Raw genomic sequence first — 21,777 nt, forward strand, 5'->3', positions numbered from 1 at the left:
CCTGATCTGTACACACTGTGGGCACAATTCAGTAATAATAAAATAATAAAATGTGAGGGGTCCTTAAAAACATTCTCCCCTCATTTTCATTCCCTCACTGTTGACCTCCTAAAAAAGGGATCAAACGCCCAATAAAAGGTTTATTATTTATTGTTAATATTATGTGTTGATATTTGTATTCATGCTGATATTGTTCTCAAACGTTGTATTATTGAATGTGCTGTTTAATACTCACTGATAGAAGAGACAATGTATTGGGTCAAAACACCACACTAGACTCCTCAATGGATACAACGTATGTAAACACAACAATTCACCATCAAAAATAATAAATGCATAAAGTTTACTGAAACAAAAATGGCTTGAAATAAAGTGAGGAGAAGAGTAAAGCTTAAAACTGAAAATAAATGTGATACTGTATATTTTACTTTATTTAAATTATTTGGTTTTAATTATTGGCTTAATTATTATTGATTTATAATTTTACTTATATTAATTTTTTGGTCAGTTCACATTACAGAAAAACTGAATTTTATGAACATATACCATTATGTGTTACATCTTTGGCTCAGTAAGTTCTGTACTGTGGTACTGGAAGCTGAGTTATGTGCTATGACGCAGAGTGCCCACTAGAGGGCTTTTGGTGTAATTCACAAAATCTCTGCCCGCTGCTGGGACCAGCAGACTGGACCTCACTTATAATAGTGCTTATTTATACTTACATACTTAAATATAATTACATGCAAAATATTCTGGAGAAACAAGCTGTTTAAATCTCAAATGAACTTATTATTTGATCAAACTATCTGTGTTTCATAATCTATTTGAAGATGTTTACATTTGGTTGTCTTAACAGGTGGGTAAGCCAGCAAAGCAATGTTACTGCTAGAAGTGTCACCACTGTTGTTAATGAAGTGGACAGGTCTCAGATCAGTCATCTTAAAAGCCTTCAGGTCATTTTATAAAGCAAGAAGATCCATTATTATTATTATTATTATTATTATTATTGGCATTAGATTTGTCTTTATTGTCAACCACAGCTGATCCAGCCTTTCTCCTGGATATTACCAGGTTCAACCACTGGAGCATCCTGGTGCGTACAGGTGTTGTAAGCCATTTACTCACCTGGTGCAGGCACACAAGTGTGTAAAGAGCTTCCCCTGCTGCCACCGTCATCTCTGTGTTGTGTTTTTGCAGGACCAGCATGTCAAACACCAACTGGAGGCACAGATGAAGGAGGACACGGTGTAAAGAAGAAAACATTATCATAAAGCAAAAGTCTACATCCAAATGAGTTCTACAATATTATGGATCCTAAAGTCCAACAGCATGTAGCTTCCTAGCTAAATATAAAGCTGCAGTCAGCAGCTGGTTAGCATAGCTTCAGAATCAGAATCAGAAATACTTTAATAATCCCAGGGGGAAATTATTTGGCTTAGCACAAAGACTAGGAACAGGGGAAAACGGTTAGCTTAACTCTGTCCCAAGGTAAAAAAAATCCTCATCCACATCCTAAAATATTTTTTGGGCTTTTATGCCTTTATTTTGATAGGACAGATAAGGATAGACCAGAAAGTGGGAAGCAGAGGAGGCGAGTTGGAATCAAACCCAGACCACTGTGATAAGGACGTATCCCATAAGCCTACCAGGTGAGCGACTGTGCACCCCACACCTTGTTTCTTTAAAACCATCATCAAGTTATCACATTTACGTATTTTATTGAGGTGAAAAAGCAACCCAGCCAGGTGTGTGATAAATACCTTGAGGAAGTGACGGGTAGCGATGAAGAGGGGTGTGTCCTTCTCCTGGTTCTTAGCGCACTGCTCAGCCAGAGGAGACAAAGCCTCCAAACACAGCTGGCTAATCTCTGAACTCATCCTGAACACAGACGTTAAGGAGCAGAAACTACAGAACAATCTGATTTTTCCCGGTCCAGGGGAACTTGTGCAGCTGCACCGGATGGAAGCAAGAGGAAACAAATCAAACACTGATGACTAGAAAACTAGTAAATTATCCTAACAAGCAGCAGTAGAGTAACTAAATTGGAAAAATTATGGTTTAAATTGGACACTGAAAAATTTGAGTTCATACTTCTCTGAGCGAGCATCTGTTTTCAATAATCTGTAGTAAGGGCACACTTTGGTCAATACTAAAAATTAAAAAATCTACTAAACAGGATTATCAATTGGCCTTAGTGAATGTGCACAAGCATAAACTGATACTACCCACACACACACACGCACACAGACAGACGCGCACACAGACAGACGCGCACACACACAGACGCGCACACAGACAGACGCGCACACACACAGACGCGCACACACACAGACGCGCACACACACAGACATAGGCAGTGGGAGGATACGAGGTCATTCCCAGCTCGAGGGAGAACATGAGGCTTTTGAAGAGGTCTTCGGGCAGCTGTGGGATCTTTTCTGGAAAGATCTCACAGATGAAGGTGATGAGCTTGTAGTACTGGTTACACAGAGAGGGAAACTGGAAAACAACGAGGACAAGATCAGCACAAACTCGCAGAACATGTCATCGAAACAGATCTCGTTTGATGAGGAAATGTCTAGCCTGGATCTATATTAAACATTAAAAACCATCCCTGCTGTGTAGCCTCACCTTGAGCAGGTCCTGAGACATGAGTGGAAGAACAATGTTGACTCCATAGAGAACCACATCTGCTGCCGATACCGTCCGATTGGACGCCGGCGTTCCCTGGTCTTGGTTTCGAAACACTTCGTCTAGAACACACATTAAAAAAAATAATCTGAAACAACATGAACAAGACAAAGGAGAAGTCTTCTACTGTAACTGTCTGTGGATTTCAGCTCTGAACTGACATTTAAAGACAGAAACATCAGCCAGCTCACCGGTGTCGCTGAAGTCGATGAACTCTTTGGAGAGCAGGTTTGTGAGCAGCTCCATGATGAGCAGCAGGTCCTGGTACTGGTCCTCCTCAGCTGTGGCGTCACTTCGCTTCCTGCTCTGGTTGTTTTTGGAGTAGACCTGCAGCAGCGTTAGACACGCCTCATACAGCTTCATGGACTTAGTCTGGATGAGGAGGGAAGAGGCAGTGGAGACGGTTAACATCAAATACAGCTGCAAGGACGTGAAGCCACAAAGAGTCCTCATGAAATTAGTTTGTTTTTTACTTCTGTAGAATCGTATGTCAACGTAGACGGTGTGTTTCCTACCACAGCTGCACTGAAATATATCCCCTGAGAACTGATGAAAGTCAATCATCTTTATGTTATCCTTAGTCTGATACAAACTTTTAAATTAGTTTGGTCTAGGTGCATCTCACAGCCCCTGCTTTCCTTTTCTGTGTCTTTTTCTCTACCATCAATGAGGACCTACAATAGGAAAACTGTGCCTTTATCTTTAAACAAACTTGTGGCCAGACAGCAGAAAAAGAAAGAGAAAAAGATCTGAGGTTCATGTTAATCATGTAAAATGTGAGAATGCAAAACCACCCACAATGTTTGTATAATGTACAAGCAGATTACAGTTCTGCTGAGCAAATGTTTCATTAATTACAATCATATTCAGCCAAAGTCAAACATGAGTTGACTGATAAATATCTGCTGATGAATATCTGTTGATAAATATGACGCTGCTACTGATGAGAGACAAAAAGATGCTGAATCACAATTATAAAGAACAACATATGGTGAAAATCCTTCATGGCAGCTTTTGTCTTGTACATACACTCATCTGTAGAGTACCGGCTGCTATGGAAAGTAGCAACTTATTACTTGCAAAATATTTTAAACTTTATCTGCAGGTAAAACAGTACAAGTACATGTAAGATGGGTCACTCACCTCTCCCAGGTAACAGATCTGCTTGTGAGCCACTTCCACAAAAACCTCGATGATGAGGTTGATTGTCTCTGGCGTGTTGCTGTAGACCTGAGCAACAACAACAACAACAGAAGTCAATGGTCAGATGAGATGTTAATGTCATTAAGATACTGATGCAGAATCTTTCATCATAAATGAACATAGGTGAACTGTAAAGAGAGTTTGTTGGTTTAATTTTAGAGTTAAATGCTCTGTATAAAATCAGATCAGTCTTTGTAAATAACCCGTACCATTTTATCTTCAACCCAGGGTGCTTTACAGAACCACTGATTTCACATGTGAGGATCTAACTGGAGTCAACCTCCAACACTGTCAGACTTGTTGCCTAACCCTAAGCTACACAGGAACAAAAACATACTGACTCCTTCCCAACCCGCTCTTACCTCCATGAGGCCGATGCAGCTGGACAGGAAGTCCATGAGGAAAGAGAAGAGCGAGGCCACGTTGTCGATCTGTGTCGCCTCTGCGATGCCGCACAGCGCCTCTAACGTAGCCACGATTTCCTGTTTGACGGCTTCCTCCTGGCTGATCTGAGCAAAGTTCTCCTGGTTGATGAGGTTGAGGAAACGTTGCTGCAGAGGGTGGAGCACCTGGATGGACATGTGGACAGAGAGAAACAGGGAGTCTTAGGTTAACTTACAAATCAACTGTTGCCTTGACAAATGTCTGAACAATGTATTCAGATGGGACAAACTGTATATTAACCACCCCATTCAAACATGTTGAGGTACCCAGTAGAACTCTCAGTGGTATCTTCACTTGTGCAGCTAATTAACAAATTTAAAGTTTGTTTAATGTTACATTTAATGTTTTATTAACTACCGTGCACTTTTAAGCTTTTCTGGCAGGACTGAAATGACATGATCAGTTTTTAATACTTACATAAGTGGCAGCCTATGATCTCTGGGCTAACTTGCATCTAAATCTGAGTTACTTGAGCATATAGGATAAAAGTCATTTCTTGGTGCATGTAAGCAAAGAGGAGGAATGTAGAGATGTAACAAGAGTGATCAGTTGCGGGGTCCATCCCTCCTTTTCTTCCTCCTACAGAGCCATCCAAGTTCAGACAAAGCAGCTGCAGGAGCCAACAGCTGCTGTCTCACTCGTCCACCCCCCACATAATTACTCTGGAGTCATTGTGGCTTTGCACCCCCATTTACTACTGTCAGCCTATTAAGACAAAGGCCTGCAGGATCACAAAAAGGATCACGTTATACACATGGGAGGAAGACTCGACGGGGGAATATTATCGACTACATCCATCACTCCTCCTCCTCCTCCCCAGATCAGACTGGAGTCCGCAGAGATCTAGAGACCAGTTTTTGTGCAAAGCTCATGATGGGTGGAGATTAAATGTAAAAAAAACTGCAGAAATAATCAGTTATTTTATTCATTAATCAGATGTGAAACAGGTAGTTAAACACTTTGGCTGTTGGGTGTTCAAAAGGAACATTTTAGTTCATTACAACAAGCGTCTTACTTTCAAATTTTAGTCATTTAGTTCAGTACAAAGATGTAGGAACATTGCTACAATAAATATATAATCCAACGATGCACGACAAGGAGCAGTGAGAAGAAGTGAACGATCCAGATCATCTAAAACACTTCTACACACACTATCTGCATGCACACCTGAAAGTGAGTGCACCTGAAATATTGGTAATAATCTCTCATTGCACAGCTATGGCAGGTACGGCAGACCAAAGAACTGTTCTGTAAACTGTGACATTTAAACACACACAGTTTAGGTGATCACTTTACTGTTCGCCAGTTTAACTGACCTGGAGATTTGTTTACAACCCATTGCCCAAGTCCCAAGTTGGAGTAAATTAGAATAATATTCAACACAGCTACAAAACTCAAGCTGGATATTTTTTTTTCTTGTTATTCTTCGGTTCTATTTATAGGATTTAATAGGTCATCTGCCAGAATCTTTCAGCTGCTGAGTAGGTGTGGTGGGTCTCCATTCCCTAAAGAGCTGCTAACACACAGAATTTAATTACTCTGTTTTTTTTCTCCCATGATGTGTCCTCCTTGTGCTCGTCAGAGTCATTTCTAATTTTTCTATTTTTGGGAGATATTTCTCTGTATTAGATATTTTAGACTGGAAGAGAGAGTGGCATAGATTTTAAGTAAATACAGTCTATTATTTACATTAATCATTTTATGTATATATTTATTTATTATGGGCCTGTTATATGGCAATATTGATAAATTAATCATAATTAATCAATCATTTCTTAAACTAATTGATACCTCTGTAATGATGAAACAATATGTACAAAACAAACCAGTGTAGAGATGCAACTAACAATTCTTTTTAGTATTAATTATTCTGTTGATTACTTTTGTGATTAATTGCTTGATCTGCTAAATGTCATAAATAAGTGAAAACCAACAATCATAATTTCATGGAGCTCAAGCTGACGTCTCCAAACTGCATCAGTATGACTGGCTAATGGACATACACTCAAGAAAAGCAATAAATTCTCACATTTGAAAAGCTGGAACTAGAAGGCTGTTGTAGATTGAATTTCTGGCCATCGTCTAATCAACTAATCATGTTGGCTATTATTTTTCACTGTACATTACCTCAGCCCAGTATTGCTGTTTGGTGTCAGAGTCCATGTGTGCGAAGCCTCCCAGCACCAGAGCTTTCATCAGAGTCCTCTGCACGGAGCTGGACAGTAGGTGGAGGGGTGGGCTGCGGCTCGCAAACTGCTTCGCCAGGTTCCACCAGCTCTCACACTGCACCACAATGTTCGCCCTGAACAGACAGAGAGGGAGGCAGAGTGTCAGAGTATGTGCTGTGGTAGGAGCTGATGTAACGCCCAGTAATCTGCAGGAACATCTGCGCTTATAGATGATCTTAACCCGGAGGCCTCAGATCATATAGTGTATTTCTGTCGCCTGTCATACATAAAAGTTAGAGTCCCTCTGCCTCTGGATCAATCTTTTTGGTCCATAAAATGGTGAAAAATGCCACCCACAATTTCTCAAAGTGACATCTTCTAAAGTCATTGAGTCTGACCAACAATCCAAAACCTGAAGATATTAAGTTTACAATCATGAAAGACTAAGGGAATTAGAACATATCCACATTTGAATAACTGGAACCAGACAATTGTTGATCATTTTAATAAAAAAAATTAATCAAAACAATTCACTGATTATCGAAATAGCCCCTCACCTCTCCCTCTTCTCTACCAGCGTCACCAGCAGCTCCACGGTGTCGTTTGCCAGCTCAGCCTCCGAGCTCCACACAGACAGGTTGTTGATCACCTTCTCTAGAAGATATCCCACAATCCACTGGGCGCCCTCTGTGTCCGCACCAAACGCTGTGCTAAGGGGGATGCTAATCTGAGGAAAGACAGGAAAAAAGATGAGACAGAGGAAAAACATCTGGTTTATTGCTATTACGGGGAACAATATAGGGAGTGCTGACGGGATGTGGTGTTAAAGATGCACAAGAAAATATTTTATATGTATGTAGAGATATGTCAGCTATAGTGGGACATGAGAGGAGCAGAGAGCCTCGAACCTGCTCGTAGAGCTTCTCATCCACCAGCAGGTACGTCTTGGCCCAGCGTCTGAGGAACCACACAATGTCCTTCCCCATCTGTGGGCTCAGCAGCCCTGTCAGGCTCGCTCTCGTTGCCCGGGACTCAACCTCTGACGTACGCAACACCGCTGACAGCAACCTGTGAAAGAAAAATACAAGAGAGAGCAGCTGGATTTAATATAGGAGGAGGAAACCTGGGAAGACGACATGACAGAGAAGCAAAACAGCTGGAAAAATGAAAGGTTAGATAAGACAGCGAGAGGAAGGCATGACAACAGGGAGTCAAAAGGAAGGATGGGAGAGAAATGAACTGAAATAGATGAAATGATACAAACAAGGTCAAGACAAGATAAAGAACTCAGAGGAGACACAAAAATATTAAAGGAGCTGGGTGTGAGCAGCTTTTTTATTCAAGGAGCGAACATCACTTTGACATCACAATATATGAAACAGTCACAACGCAAAGCACACAGAGTAAAGCTATATTTATTGTTTCTGCATCCACTGCAAGGGGTCAGCACAGATCATCCGATGTCAGCACAAAAAATTTACAGGCTGACAAATGTGTAGTTGTATAATCCTCCCATGTAGACACCCACCCACGTCTGTTTTGGGACTACTTTTGTGTCAAAATGACAAATTAGGCACACATGGTTTATTATATAAACCATGTCACTGCTTGATCGACAATTTTAACATTAGATCAACTTTTCATGAGTAACCTTAGAGTTTTTTTTTTTTGTTTAAGTATTTCTTTAGTATTAATTCTAAAATGTCTTGTAGGCATTGTGAGCATACGCAACCATCTGGTGAGTTAAAAGAAAACACTTCTCTTGGTTTCTTTTCACACTGTACCCCACATCTTGCTGGGTGTCATTGTTTTGTCATTATTTTATTACTATACCATGTAATCATGGTATTCTTGGGTAAATAAAACGTCTCAAATCGGAACTCCAGATAAATTGCAGCTGAAGGTGCAGGTGCAAACGTAGAGGAGCTTGATGCCACGCTGGTTGTGCAGACACACATCGGTTTCTAGTCAAGATACTATAGAACAAAGATTTAATCAGAGGCGCACAGTGAGGAGTCTTGTGCAGAGGTCATTTATAAGATATAGTTTGATTTATTGTTATAGAGGGAAATGTGACAGTTAATTGTGATATTGATTCAGGTCACCCAACCCCACAATAAAATTATCAAACTTTAGTGCACAGCTATCATATTGATGCCCTTTGTGTGTGTTAAAGAGTGGGCTCCTCAAAGTCACACACACACACACACACACTTTATAAAGGACATAGAGACAAAGGGTTTAAACGGCTTATGGTCCGCCCCCCTAAGTCGAGGACATTGCACATTGTTTGCAGAAAACAAAACCACGTTGACATTTACGGGGCTGGGGTCGTCTGTTCACTGTTAGGAAACCTGATGCCATCGGCCAGTCGCCTCTGCAATCCTCTGTCATTGCTGTCATCCCCCCTAACACACACACACACACACACACACACACACACACACACACACACACACACACACACACACACACACACACACACACACACACACACACACACACACACACACACACACACACACACACACACACACACACACACACACACACACACACACACACACACACACACACACACACACACACACACACCCCTACATAATGAACAATCTAGAAAACACAGGGGCTCAATGACCTTCAACAAACAATGTCACTGGCTGCTGTGACTATCTATTGTCGTCACTGTGATTATCTGTATGCGCACAGGCCTGCATACACACATACGCCGTCAAACAGATGAGCATCCAGTGCCCAGTGCCCTGAACCATTTCTAACATCACAGTCGCACACTGTCGGGCTGCACAATGAACTGTTTAAAAATAAACCCCATTTGATAACAGCAGATAGATACACTTTTCATCCCTGAGTCCATTTCATTATATCTTGGTGCACTTTTAGAGTACTGATCATTTTGTACTGATATTCAACAACCACACAGGGAGAAATCCATTGTGAAACACCCAGTGTGTGTTGACAACTATTTCTAATCCCTACAGTAGCAGAAACAGACCAGAATGCAATGCAGCACCAACAGAGCTTGTGTTTTAAATAAAGTGCCACAATCATAAACACACATTTCTGGGCACTTAGAAAGTGCTGCCTGGAAATTTGTTTTGAAATCTCAGCCCTTGGGGAAACAACCGTTCAATAGTTTTGACTCTTTCGACCGCCCTGCAGATGCATTGTCATTTTGAGCTGTGTTACAGTGGAAAATGACATGATTTTTAAAACGCAGCAGCAACCGCAAATGTCAATTTCAGTGCTGATAACAGAAACTGTGTTGATAGATAGATCTTAGAGAAGATGAGCCTTCCTAGTATTTTGTGTGTTGTGCTAAAAAGTCTTCAGTTCCAGTGTTGAACCCAGGATGAACACCCCACACGCCAGATTTCCAGGAAAGAGTTGACTAATCTCCATTAAACCAATTTATTTTGGCAATGTCAGAAAACTTTGCTAACGTTTTGGCCGCATGGCCTTCAACAAAGAGATCTGTGTTGATAGTCTGATTCCAAGCTGAAGGTTTTTCTTGTTTATCATAATGGCGGGCAGTGGTGGGGTGTCGCAGACATATTGATATCCGTGTATATGTTATCTGATATGCACTGATATGAAAACAGTTTTTTTTAAAAAGGTATATAATGCTGAAAAAAAATACTTGCAGTAATGTGTTGTCACCACGACGACCACCACGAAGTGCATCCAGCAGAGTGCACTGCGACTACAATACTGTGGCAAGCAGCACAGAGTAAGAGTGAAGAAGCAGCTCTCAACTAGAACTGGTTAACAATGTTAAAATAACATGTTAAAGACTTTTTAACTTGAATATTCTTCTAAAGTTATATGTCTAAGAGATCAGCCTTCGAGCCCAGGGCTCGAGTCCGACCCGTGGCCCCCTGCTGCGTGTCATCCACCCCTCCCTCAACCCTCTCCAGTCAAGTCACTATTGATTAAATGCAATAAAAGCCGAAGAAAATACATATATAAAGTTTTCCAAGGAGCCAAGCTAACATCACCAAATTGCTTTTTTTGTCCAACCAACAGTTCTACTTTAAATGTTTGGCTTTACGAGTTCATGAAGAGTGCCCAAATCCACTTTTGGTGCCTGTGAGGTTGGACCATCTTCTTATGGTACGAGGCTCAGTTTAGGAATCTGAACCTCATCCTTACACAGTTTGTGTGTTAAGTGAGTCCATGTTATAGCAGTGACAGTTTTATTAAGCTATGTTTTATTGTGTGTGTATGCTTTGAGTTTGTCATCCAGAGTTAAATGCATTGCAAGTTGGCCTTTAAAATCCCAGCGAGAGGGTCTTTTGGTTATTGTGTTTTACTAGTTGCACCATCAGACAGTGTGAGTATGAAGGAACCAACCCACCTTCTGCTTTATAGGACAATAATTGTAACAACATTTACAAGTCCAACTATCCTCGGACAGTGAGGAAGTCTATTCTGGGCGAGTTTTATGGGGGTCTGGCTGGTAAATTGAGATGGTCTGTCACAACATCCAAGGGCTGCTGGACACAAAGAAACGTCATCTCTTCCAATACAACCATCTATCCGCCTCTGGTCCTTAAATCAGCCTTATTGTGCAGGGTCAAAAATACATTTAAAACCTGTGCTGCATACCGTTTTTCACAGATGCTTTGCTTAACATTCCTTCTGTTACACAAATTCAAACCTAAGACCTTCACAGTTCACCCACAGTCTTATGATGATGATGGAAAAGCAGCTACTGTATGTCAGAGCGTGGCTCAAATTCCTCTTTCACCCTAACTACACATATTTTCTTGGTTAGTTTGGAGATTGAAGCTCTCGACCTTCCAATTCTCAAACCCAGATGCCAGTAAGTGTTATGTCTGACAACTTATCAGTAGTCTCAGTTCCTATGAAGCATTCAAGGATAAACAAATTGCTTACAAGCTCATGAACCACTGGTTATCAGAAAGATCCCCCAAAAACCAGAAAAGAAAATTGTAGTACCACTCAAATCATTTAAGTCCTTGCTCATGTGTCTTTTAATGGCAAAAAATGAAAAAATAAAAGCCTTGACCTCAACTAAAAGAAGGCTTTAGAAATTTGGGGTTTCTATAGGACACTAAATATTTGAAATCCATTTGCTTATAATTGTCAAACAATTAACTAGTTTATATTTATTTTATATTTAAATGTATCTACTCTCTGAGGTACCTGGTTAGAGTCATCAATACCAAAGTGTTTGGTAGTCAGAGGACAAAACAATTCTTAGCACATCTTAGAAATAAAGCACTGAATTCCTAAGCAGACATTCTTATTCTTCAGCAGCATCAAAAAAATGTCCAAGCAATGTAAGCGCTACACAAAATAATCATTTCAAAACGTTATACCATCCTTTAACACAACAGAAACGGTACCTGATGACTGAGTCTGTGCGGTTGCAGCCCGGTATGGACGAGGCTTTCTCCCCGGGTGACCCTAGGATCTGCAGCGTCGTGTTGATGTCCACTTCTGTCGAGTGTTTGATGGAAAACTCCATCACCTCTGAGGGGATCAACGGGGTTTCGCCCTGAGGGTCGTCTGCTAGTAAATACCCTGGGGAAAGCACAGACAGATGCCAATGATTCGTTACAGGCTGTTCACTTTGTTGATTTTAGATTGTTCCAAAACCTTTAAGTATAACATTTTTTAAAAAGAGAAAATGAATAAAATATGTATAACACTATATAGAGCTGAATGTTTAGTTGATTAATTGATTGATTAACAAAAATAAATTAAAAAAATAATTTCCATAATCAAATAATGTTATATGCAGAAAAAGTAAAAGAAATCTTGTTTCCACTGTCTCATTTATGAATATTTGTCGCTTTACTTAGTCTTGTGTGATAGTAAATTGAATATCTTTGGGTTTTAGTTGGCCAGCCAAAACAAAGCAATTGTCACACAATGCAATATGTCGAATGGGCTCTGGAAGATTGTGATGCACATTTTGCACTTTTTTCACTTGTCAGATTCACTGATGCTGAAATTAATCGTTAGTTCTCAACTTTGTATCACATTATTGGCCCTGTCAACATGAACAGGTGCGACTCAACAACAAGCTTGTAAAATTTGTTTTAACCGCACAAATGTTCCTGTTTCTGTGATTTTAATGTGCTCCACCATATAAACCCAACATTTCAAAAAATGTAATAAAATAAGGAAAAAAAAAAAAGATTTCATCTTTAAAGGCGGCTTCTTCTGGTAGAGTGGCCTACCCAGCCTAAATAGTAAGTTAATGGTGGGGAATCTGCAAAACTGCTGTGCACTCCTTTAATGATGCCGATTCAGACAATATTTCAATAACAAAAACCCACAGGACTGGGTGGAGTTCCGTTCTTCTGTCTTGTTCACAAATAAAGTCAGTTAAGTGGAATATACTACACTGGAAAAGTCATTTGTGAACACTATAAAAACAGCCATATTCTAGTATATTAGAACACCCTATTAACTTTTCGAAGTGCCTTCAGTACTATGTGGGCATTTGTTTTTAAAATGTGAAGCTTTGTGGAAAGTGAATCCCCCTTTCAATGAACACAAACACATATTTGAAAAGTATTGCACTCTTATCCACAAGACTACGCTAATAAATGTCGCATCTAATCCATGTAGTGAGTGTGAAGAAATGAACTACTCATGAACAACAAAATATTGAGTACACAGACAGGTGTGTAATCATAAATAGTAAAAGGGAACATCAGCAGGAAAACAGCTATGTCTTCCTCAAAAATGATTGGCTTGTGTTCTGTCTCAACTCCTCTTGTGTTCCAAACCCCAAAATGTAACTGTAAAAGCAAAAGACATAAACAAACACAGTTTAATGTCCTGCTGCTGACCTGAGACCAGTATGAGCCAGTGGATGTCCTCATAGAGATCGTCCAGGACTTTGCGGTCCACTGATCCGGGGTCAGATGAGGCCATGAGATGCTGCTGGGTTCTCTGGAGTTGACCGTGCAGCCGAGTCACTCGGTCCTCCAGCAGGCTGCAGGATGATAAAAACAATGTCAACAAAGGAACACAAACACAGTTTCTGCTACCTTTTTAAATCCAACACAGCCAACATCACCCAAAATCTCCAATGCATTTATAATAAAGTGTAAACTTGTATAGATTTTTTACAAAAAGTCAAACATACTGAGAATAATTAAGCTTTGCCACATAACAACTGTTCCATCTTCCCATGTATTTTTATAGTATGGATACAAAAATGGTGAAAACAAGTCTGCTTTCACAGTCTGATGGAGAGTTAACAGCAGGACAAGACATGAAGTACTTGAAACGTTTTTTGTGTTTACCTTGTGAGCAGGGGGATACAGTGGTCAGCGGCCACACGTCCCAGCATGCCAATGCTGGACAGCTGGTCAGAGAACATCTCTCTGTCGTCTTCCTGCAGCTCATTAATCTCTTCCTCTTCATGAGACGATATGCCATTCACTGACTGAGGGATGGGAAAGAAAAAGTTAGTTAACGTGTGAGGAAGAAGAGGATAGAGAGTGATGATGACCATGTTCACACTGATGCAGAAATCTGAAAACACACTTCCATGTTCTACCTGTACTCTGAAACAGCAAAATAAAGAATGCATAAATATGCCCTATTACATATGAGCACATCCAGTACTATATGATAGGCTGAAATGAATGAATGAGTTCTTCACTTCTATACTTAAACACAGTTTCTAAATGTTTAGAGTCTGCTGCCTTCCCTCAGCTGAACACACTGTGTCTATCATTGATGAGAAGTGAAATAAGGACAGAGCCTCACCAGGTTCCGGGTGCCGTCAGGAGCAGCCAAGTGACACTGGATGTATGAGTTGAAGACCTGTATTGCCGGCTGAACAAAGCAGCCGCGAGGAAAATGCTCTTCATCCTGGACGAGTGTCAGCCATGACTCCAGCAGCTTGTCATAGGCCTCCATGTAAACCATGTCATCCTTATCCAGCTGACCAAGGACAGAAAGAGCTATTTATTTCCAAAGATTTGGCCTTCGAAACCTTGTACTATGCGTAAGTGATCGACAGTGTGTGGGATTGCACAGTTTATGTTCTGTCACAGCCGTATACATTGACTGGAGTGCCAAAAGTTTGTAGAACATTAAACAAAGACAATCACTCTCTTGTTAAACTTTTCACAATCTGTGATTAATTGCAACCAGTGACCAACATTTAAAGTATCACAAGCCAAAAAGGTTGGGAACCACTGATTTAGAAAATCTAATTTTATCTGATCAGAAGGCAAGGATGGTTAGACACTACAAATGTTAAAAATGCAGCCTCAAATATGACAGATATTCCTGAGACTCCACATATTACAGTATTTAACAACATCTCAGGGCTCGTGATCCAGTTCCAAAAACTTCAAATCAAACACTTCTAGATTTGTTCCCCAAGATCTACCTTAACATAAGAAACGGTGTGACAGAATTTAAAGAAACATGATCTGATTTTTGAGAGGCAGATGAAGGCGTTATTACTCACCACCTCCTCAAGGGCGGCACTTCGTCCGAACGAGCATGTGAGCAGCGTGAGGCAGTTGATGAAGGAGGTGAAGAGATCGCTGGGCAGTGCTGTTAAAATGCTTCGGGGGAACATGGTGATCAGATTGGAGATGATATTGGAGATGCCTACCGCCTCTGAGTCCTCGATCTCAATCCTGGGAATGCAGATAATAAAATGTGATCTAAAGATAAGATCTGACTGATTCCTGCTCCTGATATAAATAAACAGAGGTCAAAATACTTAATGTAATACTTTATGTAAAATGATTAAAGCTGTTGGGAGGGTCATCAGGGTGAGAGCTTAAAGCCAGACAAATGTAGTAAAACAGTGCCGATGCCATGTGAATTTTAGGATCCATCTGCCACCAGCATTACGTTCTGTGGTAAAACTCAATTTCCTTCTCTCGACAGAAGAGGTTAAGAAAGTCTAAACTGCTTCTTTCCCATTTTTGAGTCAAACCCGTGCTTTGGCCTCAAGAAGGACAGTTTCCATTCACCAGGGTGAGGCTGAGGCTAAACTGGGGTCACTTTCCAGTTTACCCGCTGGTGACTGAGGTTTGGAAACATGCATGAAAATTGATCCTTAACCAAAACTCGTGGGCAACTTGACCCCTGAGCAGTTTTCCACAGCTGCATCTGAGGTTATTTTTATGGTATTTCTGCCTCATAGTACAGTACACAGAGTACAAGATGATAGAAAGACTGGCTGTAATTACACTGCTCACTTTAAAAGAGACTTTTATCATCAGATCATACCATGAAGTATGAAGTGACAGATCTGGAAACGCAAAAAAAAAAATCATATTTTGCTCACATGTTGTGGAATTTCAAAACCAGACAGAAAAATGCCTTGTAATCTGAATTCTACAACATCTGGACAAATCAAACCACAGTGCCCGTACAATCAATGTGAAGAGATGCTAAAGGATCACAAGAAGAAGCAATGCTGTGTCAAATTCAATGGGAATCCATCCAGTAGTTGTCAAGATATTTCAGTCTGACTGAGCCACCAGCCATCATCATGCATAGAGCCTCACTGCTAGTGTGGCTAAAAATCTTTAAAATGTGGCCCTTCAGCCGGTGACATTTCTTGTTTCAACATGCGCAAGAGTCATTAAGAAGATGCAAAGAGTTTGCCCGATGAACCATCTTAAACCCCAACTTGCATTCATTTCTCTATGAAATCTAGTTCTGAACAATTCCTCTGTATTTGAAACAAACTAAGCCCTCTGAATTTCTCCGAAAAGATGAATCAACACATGATAGAACTGTGTTACACCACATGACAAAACTGTGAGCAGGCAGATGGGCCAGAAACGAAAAAACAAATGTCAAAAATCAATGTGTGAGAAAGACACAAGAGGAACAAAGTGGGGGGAAAAAGCTCCAGATGAACAATAAAGTCCAAAACAAAACAAGTCAGAATCAAGGAAAGTCTGGAATGTCTTGGGTTTTATCCAAAAACTAGAGTGGAGCTTTCCAATTCAAAACATGCTTTACAAGCAACGTGTCTCTATATTGTCAGCACTGCAGAAACACCACAAAATGACCACTTTATAAAGACGTAAAATAAACAAACATTTTTGATTAGGACACCTAAAATCTGGGTATTTAAATAATTTTAACCAACATATGTACAGAGCGGGATATTTTAAAGTTAAAATATACACTTGTCAGGACTCTCTGGTAGACAAACTATATAAAGGTACTGTTTCTAAATAACCTCAAACATATCTTTGGGATGTCTGTACTGCAGCTTGGATATATACTGATACCGATATATTTGTGATTAGCTAAAAATCGACTGATAACATCAAGCTGCTGAATTATCAATCAGACTCTTCCCACGAGTCCACGGCCCTCCACTCAGCTGAAAGTTTATAAGATGAAAGTCAGCCACGTTACCGACACTTAAGGGGAAATCCTCTTTCAACCCCCTTCTCCAAAAAAGCAACACCACCCCTGAAGTTTTCCGTATATTTTTGTCTCTTTTTGTGCTGCCTTTGCTGCACCAAAATAGCAAAAGTCTTAATCCTGAATTTATGTCTGAACTGACACAGCGAGGAACACTGTGTGAGAGGCCTGGCTAACCCCTATCAGATGGAGTTAAATTGCGAGCAGAACTGTTCAATCATTGTAGATCGGCCATCCCTCTCCGCATGGTTTTCCGATGAGGCAATTGGAAAAAAGCTCCAAGAATAGGTGATTACAGATGGAGCAGGAGAGGAGGGAAGAGAGAGGGAGTGAGTGAGCGAGAGCCTGTGAGAGAAAAGAGAGAGAGAGAGACCCCTACTCACTGAATCACATGGTCCAACAACAAGCTCGTGTGCACATTCAAGTACGTGTGTGTGTCAGTTATTTATACTGTACATGTGCGTGTGGCCCCTTAATTCAGATCAGAACCACTCTGACTACAGACACACCCACAAATGACCAGAAAATACTTCTTCTGTACTTAATGGCCCTCTGTCTCTCAGTCTCTCTATCATACACAGTTCCCATGAACTATTTCTGTTAAAAACTCTACTAACCGATTTTTTTATATACCACTTTTATTAACAGTTACAAAGTGCTTGGACAATGGCAACAACATCACTGAAAAACTATATACAATATAGAGTAAACTCCTACTAAAACTAGGGCTAGGTATTGAACCTTTTTTGGTACAAATGTGTCTGCAGCAAAGAGTATAGGAAAGTAATGATTTGTTCTCTGGTGGACTTTTTGAACCTACAGCTTCCGACTGAACATTTTACCAGTTTTTGACTATTTCATCGAAGTCGTCCTTGTATTTTAACTGATTTTTAATTTTTTTTTGATTATTTATTCTATTTCTCAAAGTACTCAGAGTTGTCAAAAAAGTATTGTTTTGGTATCTATACCGCAAACTTGCGTATGTAACTGCACTAGAGCTGAACATTTTCAAACAATAAGCCTTCATTTAAATTAATTCAATATATACAATAAATTCAATATACTGCAAAAAGCCGGTTTAAAAAGGCGGACAGACCGGTTGCAGAGTAGTTTAAAACTTGGATTATTATTTCATCTTTTAAAAGGACAATGGTTACAAAATAGGTCAAATCCATTTCAGGTTTTATTACTGAACAATAGAAATTTAAATTGTATTCTAAAAGCAACTGTAAGCCAGTGGAAGAATAATAAAATGGGGCTAATGTGTTCTCTTTTCTTAGTTATTGTTAAAAGTCTTGCAGGTGCATTTTGAACCAACTCTAGACAATTTAGTTATTTTAGAGCTGGAAAAATGATGAGACTTCCAACATTTAATTTCCACAAAGCTATTTGATAAGGCAATCAGGATGCGAGCATCTTTAGGATTTACAGGGGGGTATAGTTAAGTATTATCCTTAAATATAAAAGCACATGTTGTAGTTGTGGGACCATAATTCCGATTAACTTTGTAGGTCATTTATCAAGCTAAGTTCATATGAAACAGTGTTTCTATGAAGGTCTGTCAAGATATTCAACTCAAAAAACTCGAAGTTGAAGCAATGTGGACATTATAAGTCTTGTGAATTCTAATATGTTTGATCTTAGAGGAAATCAGGAATCTTTCACATTCAGCAGGAAAATCAGATTTAGGAGCAATAGAAAGTCAAGAATGTTAAGAATTAGGAGATCTTGAGAATTGTATCTAATGTGTGACGAATAATGTTATCAAGCAGTCTTAATAGTTAATAATTTATTTCAACATTAGCTCCTTTATCTGTGGATGAAAGTGTTTTATTTAATGCTCTTCCACTTGAGCTTTTCTGCCTTATTTATCTGTTTACAGAAAATGTGCTTACTTTCATAGAGGTGACTCAAACTTTCCATTAAGGTCCAATGAGAACTGTGTAATGAAAAAATCAGATGTGAAAAGAAGTGAGGAACTAGGTTTGAGTGAAAACATTAAATTCTTTTTATAAAATTCTCAACTCAAGTCAAATTGAACGAATAAAAAACGAGCTGATTAAGAAACGGATGAGAGTCCAAGGCTGAACCACCCCGGATGTTAGCTAGGTGAGAGTTAAGGTGCACCTGATGTTACAGGAGTGACTGCAGCTCAGATTGGATACAGAGAAGCTCAGTGTTAGTCATGAGTTTCACTGAGAAGATAAAAGATATCCAGAGGCAGCAACGCCACAATGTTTGTCTTGTGGAGGTAACAGTCTTGTAGGTCAAAACCAAGCAGATTTAACAGGAGATGAAATAATGAGAGGGTAAAAGGTAAGAGTTAAACTATAGAAGACAGTAGAGTTGAAACAATTCACTGATTAGTCAACCAACAGAAAATTAATCTGTAACTATTTTGATAACTTATTCATCTTTTTATTAGTTGTTCTTAGCCTAGAAAAAACTAGAACTATTCTCTGGTTAAGGTAACTCCAATATGCAAATATCATCTTATAATCATAATAAAATAAACATTTCTGGGTTTTCAACTGTTGGTAGAACAAAACAAGGGCTTTAGGAAATCGTAATGGACATTTTTCACTATTCTCTTATAATTTTTAGACCAAACGTTTAATTGATTAAATAATAGGCAGATTAATTGACAATAAAAGAAGTGTTAGTTGCAGTCCCTGAAGAGACTCTTGCAGAAAAAAACCCCACTTTGTTCTACTGCACTTAGGCATTGCTTTTGAGAAAGGGGCGTGTTCCTCTTTTTTAAGCTGGTACGGTACTCAAACTTGCAACTCTCTGCCTAAAATACAGCTTCTCTCTTTACCTAACTACTGCCTCACCCAGCTGCTAAAAACAGAGCAGCTCTTTTAATGCATCTTCCTGAAGCCCAAAACACACTCCACACGCCACACACAGGAAACAATCAATAGGCTCCAAACAGCCGCCTGTGAGGCAAGCCATGAGCTCGCACAACTCGTAAGGTTTCTCAGCAAAAGATCACAAGTTCTATTTCTTCACATGACCTCTGCTAACAAGCAGGAGGTACAAGAATCACGGACCGACGAGGCCCTGCAGCTCAGTCTTTTTAACGCCACACACCTGCCCACAACAATTCAAATGTAATGCCAGTAAAACCATGTCTGTCATGAATCACCTCGAGCAAAATCTATAATCTGTTTAACCATTTGGAGTGGCCCCTATTTGTGTCATGTGGTCTTATAAGGGTAAAAATATAGTCCGTAGGTCAACTTTGGTAACAATTCCTTGAAGCAAGCCAGTTGAGTGAAGATTGAGTGTTCGATTATTTCTGCTGGACAGCGGCTCAAGACAAGTGCTGCATTACTTCTGATTGGAAGCTCTGATTACAGACTCTTGACTCATAAGTCCAAAATGACACCTCTGTGGGGTGTGATGGGAAACAGCTTTATAGTAGAAAACTTGAGAAATGTGAAGTATTGAGGGAAAATTGGCTTTGAGCAGAGCTTTAGAGATGAAAAACATTAATTTCCTTTGCTCAGAAAAGTACTGCTTGGTGAAGGGATTTTGAGCAAAATAAATTGAGCTGAACACTGGAGTACACACAATTTATTCTACTGGAAACCTATTGCCATTTTGATACATCTGCTGCTTTATGAGTAATGAAGACGCAGTAATGCTGAAACAAGAGCAAGAGCTAACCTTTTTTTTGTCAGCAGGACAAAATTCAACTCCAACTTTCACAATATCAGCAGTTAAAAATAAATCTGGATCACAGGATTAAATAAACTGAGGTGAACCACAGGAGATCAACAAAAACTCACGTTGAGCTTCCTTCAGACTTGAATCAGCCAAAATTTCAACATATATTTATTCATCAGTTTGGAGTTTCTTTCCCCTTTATTATAATATTTAGAAAGAAAATGTGTGTGGTTTTGTAATTCAGTAAAATAAGTGACATAATAATTGGAATGTTGTAGCATTTGTCACAACTACATGTTTAAATGAGAATAATTTCTCTAATTTTGAATTAGGGCTGCACGATTCATTGAAAAATGATCAAAATCGCAATATGGCCAAATGAAATATGCAAATTGCAGAAGATGCAATTTTCTGATAAAGGTAAAATGTTCGATAAAACAGCAATATATTGAAATAATGTAGTGCTACAGAGTTGCCCTGGCCAACTGAACTTCTGTGTTTGGTACAGACCCCAACAAATGCACATCATCATCATTAATCATGTTTTTCAGTGAAAATTACATTTGTGATACAAAAGGGATCATTCCCACACACAATCACAATAATTCGTAATTTCGCAATATGAAGTTTTTACTATATCGTGCAGCCCTATTTTGTTTGTAATAATTTTCTATATTACTGCATATTACTTTTGTAGCTGGTGTATTTTATTTTTTGCTGTTGCCTTTTATTGTGTAGCACTATGTGACATCTGGTCAAGAAAGGTTAATAAAAAGGTTTATAAAAAGTTTAATTTCCTACTTACTTACATGTAAAAGTATCATGTGTTTTCATTTCGTATTTTATTTTAATTATCTATTCATAATTTTAATTTCTCTGTAAAAGCACTATAGTCAATTGGATTTCACTGACTTGCAACATTGCCCACGAGTGTCCAATACAACCAGAAATAGCTCCCAGAATATAAAAAGTATAGAAACAAGTATGACCATAGACCTATCATCTCACAGAATAGATATCATCCCATCCCAACCCTTCCTAATGCCTTTGAAATTTGAAATACTTTTGAAATTATATTTTATTGTTGATGCCTGACATCTATTTGTAACTGATGGACAGAAAGGACCCACAGTTGTCAGATGGCTTCTACTCTACAAGAAAGGCCTGGTTATTTAAG

The 21,777-nt window shown here is 39.4% G+C and overlaps 1 protein-coding gene across 1 annotated transcript in view; it reads right to left on the bottom strand.

Moving 5' to 3' along the window:
• xpo4 (exportin 4) overlaps nt 1–21,777 on the bottom strand; it is a 56,826-nt gene that overhangs the window by 2,174 nt on the left and 32,875 nt on the right. Inside the window, exons 9-23 of the mRNA XM_051403580.1 lie at nt 14,995–15,169; nt 14,283–14,459; nt 13,814–13,956; nt 13,355–13,500; nt 11,897–12,074; nt 7,415–7,574; nt 7,064–7,233; nt 6,466–6,640; nt 4,257–4,463; nt 3,835–3,921; nt 2,883–3,063; nt 2,632–2,753; nt 2,369–2,499; nt 1,761–1,878; nt 1,126–1,218 (exon numbers count right to left, since the gene is read on the bottom strand). Coding sequence (XP_051259540.1) covers nt 1,126–1,218; nt 1,761–1,878; nt 2,369–2,499; nt 2,632–2,753; nt 2,883–3,063; nt 3,835–3,921; nt 4,257–4,463; nt 6,466–6,640; nt 7,064–7,233; nt 7,415–7,574; nt 11,897–12,074; nt 13,355–13,500; nt 13,814–13,956; nt 14,283–14,459; nt 14,995–15,169 — 2,263 coding nt within the window. The remainder of the gene's footprint in view (nt 1–1,125; nt 1,219–1,760; nt 1,879–2,368; nt 2,500–2,631; nt 2,754–2,882; nt 3,064–3,834; nt 3,922–4,256; nt 4,464–6,465; nt 6,641–7,063; nt 7,234–7,414; nt 7,575–11,896; nt 12,075–13,354; nt 13,501–13,813; nt 13,957–14,282; nt 14,460–14,994; nt 15,170–21,777) is intronic.

This window comes from Dicentrarchus labrax, unplaced genomic scaffold (assembly GCF_905237075.1).
Source record: "Dicentrarchus labrax unplaced genomic scaffold, dlabrax2021, whole genome shotgun sequence".
NCBI classification, from domain to species: domain Eukaryota; kingdom Metazoa; phylum Chordata; class Actinopteri; family Moronidae; genus Dicentrarchus; species Dicentrarchus labrax.